The sequence below is a fragment of the Mastomys coucha genome, unplaced genomic scaffold (assembly GCF_008632895.1).
Source record: "Mastomys coucha isolate ucsf_1 unplaced genomic scaffold, UCSF_Mcou_1 pScaffold1, whole genome shotgun sequence".
Classification (NCBI taxonomy): domain Eukaryota; kingdom Metazoa; phylum Chordata; class Mammalia; order Rodentia; family Muridae; genus Mastomys; species Mastomys coucha.
The window spans coordinates 71131586-71141272 of record NW_022196891.1 but is presented as its reverse complement, the minus strand read 5'-3'; the positions used below and the strand labels follow the sequence as shown (position 1 = coordinate 71141272).

Below are 9687 nucleotides of genomic sequence, written 5' to 3'. Positions count from 1 at the left end.
ACGAAGGAAAAAAACAAACAACCATTGTTTTAAGTTCTGAAGCTACCAGATGTTCAGAGCTTCCCCTCCGGTTCCCAAGGCTGCTTCTGCTAGAACTACATAGCCCACAATCCTCTGTGTTCTCCCCTTAAGAATGCCTAAGGGGTCAATTTCTTAATCACTTAAAGAGGACAGTGAAGCTATAGTACAGAGGGCAGTTACTGCCCAATGATCTTTTATTTAGCTGAGGTTGCAGTGATGTGTTTCTGCATATAAACATATATGCTCTGGGGAGATACGGCCTGGGAACCATGAATAAATAAAGGAATGAATGCTTCGGAAAGAGCTCAAACCAAAAGTGATTCATCACAGATATTTTCCCTATTCAGGAAATGTTCAACCAGGTACTTTTGAGGTCGGTGGACCACAACACAAAGCACTCAGACATGGATCCCACATAAACAGGGCTGATTTATTGAACACAGCCCCCAAGACTGATTGATCGGGGGCTTAGCTCAGATTCAGAGCCTGGTTTCCAGGGTCAGTTTATATAGCCAGAAAATGATGAGGGGAGAACTGCAGGGTGGTCAACCTTTTTCTAAGTCCTTTTTTTTTTTCCTTCTGAGCTGCCCTCTATCTTTCTTTTCTTTGAGTGAAGGCTATGGATTGGGAATTTCTAATGGTGATGATGATGATGTAAGCCTCAGAATATGGTCAACTTGACCTTTCTTTCAATCGGACTAGCTTTTCTGTGTCTACAGTCAAGCCGCTTTTGTGTCGAGCAAGCTGGAAGGCAGGAAACAAAAGTATTACAGCTAAGCTAGCAGGCTCCATCCAATCCAAGGAACAAGAGTCGCCCAGGAGCTCACCTCTGACCACTTTCATTCTGAACAAGCAAAGAAGGGTGAGATGGCTGAGTGACTCCCATGGATCTCCGTGTGACTCATCTTCACTCAGATGAGAGTAAGATTCCCAGTGACACACCTGTAAGTCTGTTGGATATGAAACACTCTGTGTTGGAATTTGTACTTATTTATATTTGTAAGAAAAATAACTGAGTAAGGCAAAGTGCTCTCTGTCTCTCTCTCTGTCTCTCTGTCTCTGTCTCTGTCTGTCTCTCTGTCTGTCTGTCTGTCTGTCTCTCTCTCGTGTGTGTGCATGCTTCTTTCTGGAAATTACACAAATAACAGGAAATAAAGTGTTCTATTTTAAGAGCAGGAGAAATCGAAAGCTGTGAACACTGCTGGGCGGAGCCCTATTTCATCACGAGTCTCCCCAAGAAGACTGCACACTGTAAGGCATGCAGCCCCGCTCGAGCTACGAACTTACTTTAACAAGTTCTCTTGCCCCCCTCCCCGTTATTTTCTAAATACTACATTTTCTCAGCATTTAATGAGATCACAAACTCATTCCTGTGTACTTTTTTGAGTCCTTTCTCCTACTCAAAACAGAGACGCCCCATTTCCTGCCTTGCTGAAAATTTATAATCTGCACATTGCTGAGAAATTTCCAGGGAGGTAAGTCTTTCCCCTTTTATATAAAGAAGAGATAGCTCCGTGAAACCCACAAGAACATAGGGGATCCATGTGGTCCTTCCCAGCAGCGGGTGGGGCGAGCATGGATTGTTCAGCTGCCAGCAAGGCAGTGAGCCTGCTGCAGCTGAGTTCTGATACCACATTCAGGAAGATAGCAGCATCTTTCTTTCTCCATCTCTGGGGCTTGAGGTAAGAAAACATGAATTTTGATTAGTGCAGATTATAAAATTAGCTTCCTAAGAATAAGTATCAATAAATGGAAAACAAGAAGGCTTCCGTAGCCTGGGCTGGAGGGAGCACGGGAAACCGGTGGCTGTGGTGTGTGTCTGAGTAAAAGACAGGTTAGTGTATAAAAAAATTACCGTGATATAATAATCAGTGAAAAATGCATTTGAACGTGGAGCTTCATCATCTGGTCTTATCTTAATATTAGACAGCATGAGAACCAGTGGGCATGTGCAGTAAAGCTTTCCTGAGATTTACAAATACAGTTATTCAAGTACTTCCTGTTTCAATGTAACACTTTCTCTCCCCTTCAAAAAAGGGAGTAAGAACAGTATTTAGGCACTGGGAGAAGTTTTCTGTCATCACAAAAGTTATTCTTTGTGATAGGCTATATTTTATTTATTTTTGTTTTTATTGTGTTGTCCTAAGATATAGGGAATTTAAAGGTCAGTTAAATAGAAAAACACTTCTGTTGTCTACTTTGTCTACTCTTAGGATATTTTAAAGTCTTTCTGTGACCCCTGGCATAGGATTTCATGTGAACTGGAATTTTGTAGTTTGAATGTCAGTTTGAGAGTTGTTCCTGAATTAGACGAGTCTTGCTAAGCTTATCAGTTACACTGTTTGAACTTGTAGATTTTTACAGATGTTTTTACCTTGCTAACTTAGTAATGGATACACTGTTGTACTAACCATAAAACTGTGCATTCTTCTTTTCACTTTTTTCAAACTTACAGATGTGTGTGCTCTCACAGATACTGCATGTATATGATGTATATGTGTGTGCATGGATATGTTTACTTGTGTGAGGATATATCCCATGTTTCAAAAGAGCTGTGAAGGAACAAAATAATCACGAAGAACATGCATTATTATTATTGATAAAACCATAGTTAAAACTATCATGTTCTTCTAGGATGGGAAGGTTTACCCTTCTGTGGTATTTAATCCTAGTTTTGCCTGCAGGTCTATTAAAGCTCAGCTAATGTAGATAAATATGATGTTCTTTAGTTTCTAATTAATTTTGGATTTTCCACAATTAGGGAATGTTTTATTAACAACCTATAGGTACATTTCTTAAATAACATTTGGCAGACCTTGTCATTTGGACTGGTTAGGTCCCCCATGGTAGAGTGGTAATCAGCATATTTCACTTAGGATATACTTTTTGTATATCTCTTCTGTCTGTCCCGCAATCATGTTGATGTACTTCCTTTTTTGCTTTTTTTTCTGATCAAGTGTTCATTTTAAAGCATAGGTGCATCTATTCAAGTTTGCATTTTTTCATTATCGAAGAACCATATTTTCTTTCTTTCTCTGTTGTTTTGTAATTCGTTGAGAAGTTCATATAGTGTGTTTTGCTCATATTTACCCTCCATCCTCCTCCGTAACCCCTTCCAGGTACATTCTGCCTTCCCTACCCACCCAAACTTTGTATCTCCTTTTATTTTTTTTACAGCCATCCAGGACACTTTTTATTCAACCAACCAAGGTCCATGCCTTTAATAAAAATGGTTCTCCCTTTCTCAGTAGCTATCAAGGGTCGAAACCTCCTTAGCTGGTTATGGGACTTTGTGTCCAACGCCTCCTCCCCTCGTCACTTCATTCTATGGTTTTGTCTGGCATAAACCTGCACAAGTCTCATGATGCTTCACAACCGTTTTCAGTTCATATGTGCAACCTCTCAGCTGAGTTTGGCAAATACTATGTCCCTTTAGTGATCTGCCACTCCTGCCTAGTAGAATTTTTCTTCCCCCTCCCCTTTTTAAAAGTATTTCTGAGTAAAAGGACAAGATTGGTGATTGCTTTTCTCTGCATAGTGTGCATAATATAGTGTGCATAGTGAGAAGGTAGCTTCTGGGTCAGTATAAGCTGATTTCCCCATATTCTGTGACTCCAGCATGAGGTGTCTATATCAAGTCATGGAAGGATATGAAGAGCATTAGCAATAGCCTATAAGATTTGGGGGGGTACTATATACACGTATATGTCATATAATCTATATAGATATAGGAATAAATCTATTTCTATGGCCAGCATATCATTCTTGTATGAAGTAGTTGTGGTCCTATTCTTGATACGTTCTCAGAATGGTAGTGGTTATTACCTAACTCTTAACTCTTGGAAAGAAGTTTCTATTCTTTCTGGAACTTACTACGTGTACGTTTACCACCAAGGGAGATTTAGATTCCTTTGTTGATTTTCTGGCATTGGGGGGAAGTCTGACCTTTTATACCCTTTATTTCTTGCTTATTTGATCTATAAGTTCTTACTGTCATTTTTTTTTTTTAAAGAAACTGTCTCCTAAGTTCTTGGAATATAGTTACATCTTTTGTAGAATAGTTCAGTAAGCCAGAATCATTAACTTTAGTGAATTCCTCATGCTTGCTCAGGATGACTGTAGAGGCAGCCAGAGATAGCCAGGAGAACCAGATTTTTGTTTCAAGAAAAAGTTCCAGGCTCATCATAAATTCAGCTGTAACCATGACTAACAAAGTGAAACTAAAAGTTACCATCGAGCCAAAGCCAGAAGGTACTGAAGCATAGGAGCTCCCTAGGATTGGAGCAATAGTCCACAATGTCATTTCCAAAGGTCCTTGCCAATGGGGTGGAATCTACACAGGCCTTGCCATAAGAAACTCTAGTTACAAAACATGCATTTACCACTCCCAAGGCTCACATCATGGATATATATACCACATACAGGAGGGCCTGATATATATATGTATGTATATGTATATATATATATATATGTATGTATATGTATATACATATATATACACATACACATATATATACACACATATGTATATATATATATATATAGTATAGGTATATAAGGAATCTTCTAAAGTAGTAGATTTTTATAAATGTTTTTGAAATGTAATTAGTGTTATTTATTCCTCCCTGAATTCCTTCCATTACCCTGCCCTCCCATTCTCCACCCCATTTAACGCTTACATTTTCAGAGTTTATGAAAGTAGACAGAGAAAGAAATGTGAGAATGGCTTTTCAAGCAATGAAAAAGAAATAAGCTACACTATAAATATTGATAGTGGAAGGAATGCTGTATTTTTTGAAACATATGATCTCAGGAATAAAATAAACATAAACACAGATTATTCAAGGACTTCCAATATATTTTAGGATAAAGGAATGTTTTTAATAAATTAAGAAAGTATTAACATTTTTGAGAGAATTTAAGGAATACTTGTAGGTAGAAAATTGTGTCTATGAACAACTAAGACTCACCCAGGCAAGCTTGAAAGGATAAAAATCAAGAAACTATTGGCATAATTCTGCCAAGTCAATTCTACAGTAAGAGTCTGAAAAGTATGCAGATGGTTGGGAAATTGAGTTATGTGAGCAGAAAGGATCCATCAAGCACAATCCAAGTCCAGGGAAGACAGAATTCTAATAAGCAGTATTTTGGGAAAAGCCTAATGAACAAGGGTCAGTGACTTAGCATAGGCCTGAGACTTCAGTCATTGTTCATCCAGGTGTTTCAACATCAAGAAAGAATAGGAAAAGTATTTTAGCACTCATAACCTGCACTTTAAACACTACAGCAATACTGAATCAACACTTTTCCCCCACTACAACTGCCAGTGACCTAAATCACTTAATGGTTAATGGGGAAGTTTTTCCTTGACTTATTTATTAATACAGAAGTTCTACATACACTTTGTACAGTGATGCAACTTGTATTTAACTCTTTTTATCACACACAATTATAGACAACACTATTAATGGTCATTCACTCACTTAAGAATATCCTGTCTTGAAAATATCTGTATAGGCTTGTAATCCTATGTCTTTTATTTTTTTAGGCTCATCTATAATTTTAGAGATAATGAATGAATACAAGAATATTGTTCTTCAAAAAGGTTTAGAGCGTGTGGACAATTATCAGTTTAGGAAAATCAAGTCCTTACTAAGAAAAGAATTAAAGCTTACTAAACAAATGCAAGATGATTTTGACAGAATTAACCTGGCTGACTGGATGGAGGACAAGTTCCCCAAAGAAGCTGGACTAGACAAACTGATAAAAGCATGTGAGCTCATAGAAGAGCTTGAAGACCTTACTAAAGAACTTAAAACAGAGAAGGCCAAAGGTAACAGGGAGCACCATGAGTGAGCACCCACCTTTCCTCCACACCCCCCAAACTTGCTAGCTCCCCGCAACGATCTCAGCTGATATGTCCCATTTCCATTGTGTACCTTGGGAACTACAGGGATTGAAACATTTGGACTATCTACAAGTTTGATATAAAAATTTGCTGATTTTGAGAAACCCTTTATTACAAAGAAATTTGATGTATGTTAGGATAGACATGCTTTGTAAGTGGAGGTAAATAAAATAAGAAGATAAATTAGAACATGGTAGAAAAACTAGAAAGTAAAAATTGAAAAAAGTCATTTAAATAAAATAAATTTAATACTCAACTAACATTCTTACCCCTTCATTAATAACTTTCCTGGTAAGAAATATGATCTAATATTTAAGTACTCAGAGATGTTGGGTTGGATATTAGTGAAAAAGTTTCTCTTTATAAAGTCACTAGGTTTAAAATATAATAGATAGACTGGTATACAACTCTGGACCTTAGCAGTTAGCATAAGGATGCTCAAGCAGGGAGACCCGCAACTTGAGAACACCTCAAGTTACACAGAAAAAAAAATGTATACCCAATATATAAGGAATCCAAATCCAACGTCACTACTTTGATACATCAAATATCAAGTCACAATTTCTTTCTCTTTCTCTGTGGGTTTGAATGATCTTCCTTCGAAGGTTACCTACTGTTATTGTCGTAAAAATTTTCAGGTTCTTAAAATCAGTTTATGATAGAAGAGTGTTGGAACATGGTGGGATTGTTATAGACAAAAGTTCCCAGGTTGGAGAGGCAATGTCTGCTATACCTGGGAAGAGCAAAGACAGAGCCCGTGCCTGAGTTGCCTTCTGCTCAGGAAGAGGCCGTGCAGCAGAAGGACCTAAACACACAGATATAGGAAGAGACCAAATTGTTCCTGAAATCACTGTCATTCTATAAAATCATCAATGAACATGGAATGGAATATCAATTTCATTTTATTTTAGGAAAAGAAAGAAAATAAATGTTAGAACAGCAGGTCGTGTCAGAACATACCACACTCTAGGCCCAAATAATTCCACGTGTAAGAGGTTTAATTGAGAGGGGGAGAAGGGGGCAGTAGCACGGAAAGAGAGGAGGGGGGGGAGAGAGAGAGAGATGGAGGAATGTTCCCTGTATATATATATGGGTTCTGACCTAGTGGCCGAAGGTAAAGTTGGGAGGTGAGCCCAGTGGATTCTGGGAATATGGCGGCTGTTGCTTTGGCAACAGGTCTGTGAGACCCGACCATGCCTCGCCATAGGCTTTGGATGCTAACAATAAGTAATTCTGAATGAGCTTCAGCCATCTTAACCACTTTCATCGGTTTGGTGTGTTTTCTTTAACCCCTTCAGTTCAAAAGAAAAAGAAAGGAAAATGCAAAACGACCTTGAAAAATAAAAAGCAAGATGAACTCAGTATGTCTGAATCTCTTATCTGCAATGAGTCAAACAAGAATAAGCCCTCTTCAAAGGTACAGTGGCTAATCTCCCACCAATAATTTTCTACTCATGTTCTTCTCCTTATTAATTCTTTACAAAGCTTTAGCACTCTATCTAGTCCTAGTGAGAACAGGGTTCTAAGTTAACACATATACAGTGACCTGTCACTCATTTGGTTTCAGATTTTCTGTGTGGCCTAACTTGTGCAGGATAAGCCTCAATGATGCAGACATAAAATCACTACAGAGCTTTTCCAAAACATTTACTGAAAAGCGCCTGCTTTGGGATGTGACTTCTAAAATGACGAAACCTAAATATGGACTTTGCCATTCTATACCTGATGCTCTTTTACCCCCATGGGGATAAATTGAGTGACATTAATGCAGTGTTTCTACTACTCTATGAGGCAATCGTATATCACTTGGATAGGGTTTCTGTTGCTGTGAGGAGATGCCATGACTAGGTCCACACTAATTAAAGAACACATTTCACTGGGGCTGGCACACATTCAGAGGTTTAGTCAGTCCATTGCTGTCATAGTAGGAAGCATGGAAGAAGCATGAAAGTGCTGGAGAGGAACTGAGAGTTCTATCTATTTACAGGCAGCAGAAACAATGAGTAACACTGGGCTAGGCTTGAACATCTGATACCTCAAAGCCAACCCACAGGAAGACATTTCTTCCATAAAAACACAACATTCCAAACAGACCACACTTCCTAAGAGTACCACTGCCTGTTGGAGAACGATTCAAATATAAGAGTTTGTGGGAGCCATTCTTATTCAAACCATTACACAACACAATTCATCTGTTAAGAATAAGGTGTGTGCACAATGAAACAAATATAACTAGAATTCAGTCATAAAAGCACAGATTCCCATGGTCTTGAAAATATTATACTTCATTTAATTTTAAAGATATTTCTGAGGGTGGAAGATAAAACTATAGAAAAGCACAGCTTAGTGTGTAAAAGGCTCGGGGTTCAATTTCCAACACATGAGAGAATCTGGAGAGAAAGACAATGTTGCTCTTTCAGAAAAAGAGAAAACAAACCACAAAAACTGAAGGTGGCAAGAGAAAGAAGCTCACCAAGGAGCAGGCTCAGCTTCCAGAAACTTCAGGGACCAATATACAAAGAGATGAAGATTGGGTCCAGACTCCTCATAAGCCTCCACCAACACCACCCAGTAATTCCTCAAACAAGGTATTACTTTTCTATTCCCAATGCCAGCCCTTTCCCAAAGCATATGGCTGGGTTCCCCCCTCATGGAAAAACTTCTCACTAATCCCCTACTCCAAAGACTTTCCTCATTTTCTTAAATAACACATTAAGTTATCCAATCTTGTAACACAGCCTCAGTTGGTATTGAAGAGGTAAGTATTTACGAAAGGATTTCTAATGTTGTGAACCAACTCTCTGCTTTGGATTCAGAAGAAAGTATAGGGGAGACAGAGTATATTAACCTGCCTTTGCCTAGTTTCTTCTCAGCCTGTTTCCCTTTGCTGGTGACCCATGTTCTGAGGTTATTTTCAACATTCTGTGTTCTCCTCAGGAGATTTTTGACATGTGATGTTTCCCTGTATGGGAAGTCTTGATCCCTGTCCACTGCAGATCAAAGCTCTATAACTGTAACATTTTCTTTTGCTGAGAGTCAACTTCAGACCCATCCCAGGCATATCCCGAACTCTACCTGCCATTCTTCATCAAAGGGAATGGCTTCCTCTTACCATCCCGAAGACCTCTTACCATAATTACAATGACTATAACAGTGAAAGTACTTCTCCTAATAATGTACATATTTAATGATATCATCATTTATCAGGTGTGTATTTTGAGACCTGGGCTGCAATTTACACAAAGCTCATTTTGTTACATGGTATGAATGTATTGAACATTCTATGTGATCAACATTCAATTCTTTTAACTAATAGACTCCTGTGATTTACCATGGATTGAAATCCTTAGGCACATGTAATTATTTGTGTTCTTAAATGATGACAGAAATATAAATGGAAATGTATACATTCCAGGAAAATAGGCTTCAGTAAAAGACACTTTTGGCTTGAGTGGCATCAGCTTCATAGCAACGGTTGCATTTTAGAAAATTTGCCCCTTCAAGGATCAAAAACATACAAAAAAAAAACCAGTAAAAGTAGCCATTATATTTATATGGATATATTTCCCTACTAACTTACTTTCCTGTTTCATAAATGGTGAGTAAACATTCGAATCTATGAGTTTATGGGAGCCATTATTATTCAAACAACTATACAATAGAATTCATCAGTGAAGAATAAGGTGTGCGCACAATGAAACAAATATGACTAGAATTAAGTTATTTAATTTTAAAGATATTCCTAAGGGCTGAAGATA

At 38.1% G+C, this 9687-nt stretch overlaps 1 protein-coding gene across 4 annotated transcripts in view; it reads left to right on the top strand.

Moving 5' to 3' along the window:
• Window positions 1–1197: 1197 nt before the first annotated feature.
• LOC116103814 (mucin-5AC-like) overlaps window positions 1198–9687 on the top strand; it is a 24525-nt gene continuing 16035 nt past the window's right edge. The window contains exons 1-4 of one of the 4 annotated variants that reach the window (XM_031390291.1): window positions 1198–1496; window positions 5570–5854; window positions 7228–7346; window positions 8350–8517. In XM_031390291.1, the coding sequence (XP_031246151.1) occupies window positions 5593–5854; window positions 7228–7346; window positions 8350–8517 (549 nt within the window). In that variant the 5' untranslated portion in view covers window positions 1198–1496; window positions 5570–5592. The other 3 variants (XM_031390272.1, XM_031390282.1, XM_031390298.1) reach the window with 3 other exon arrangements.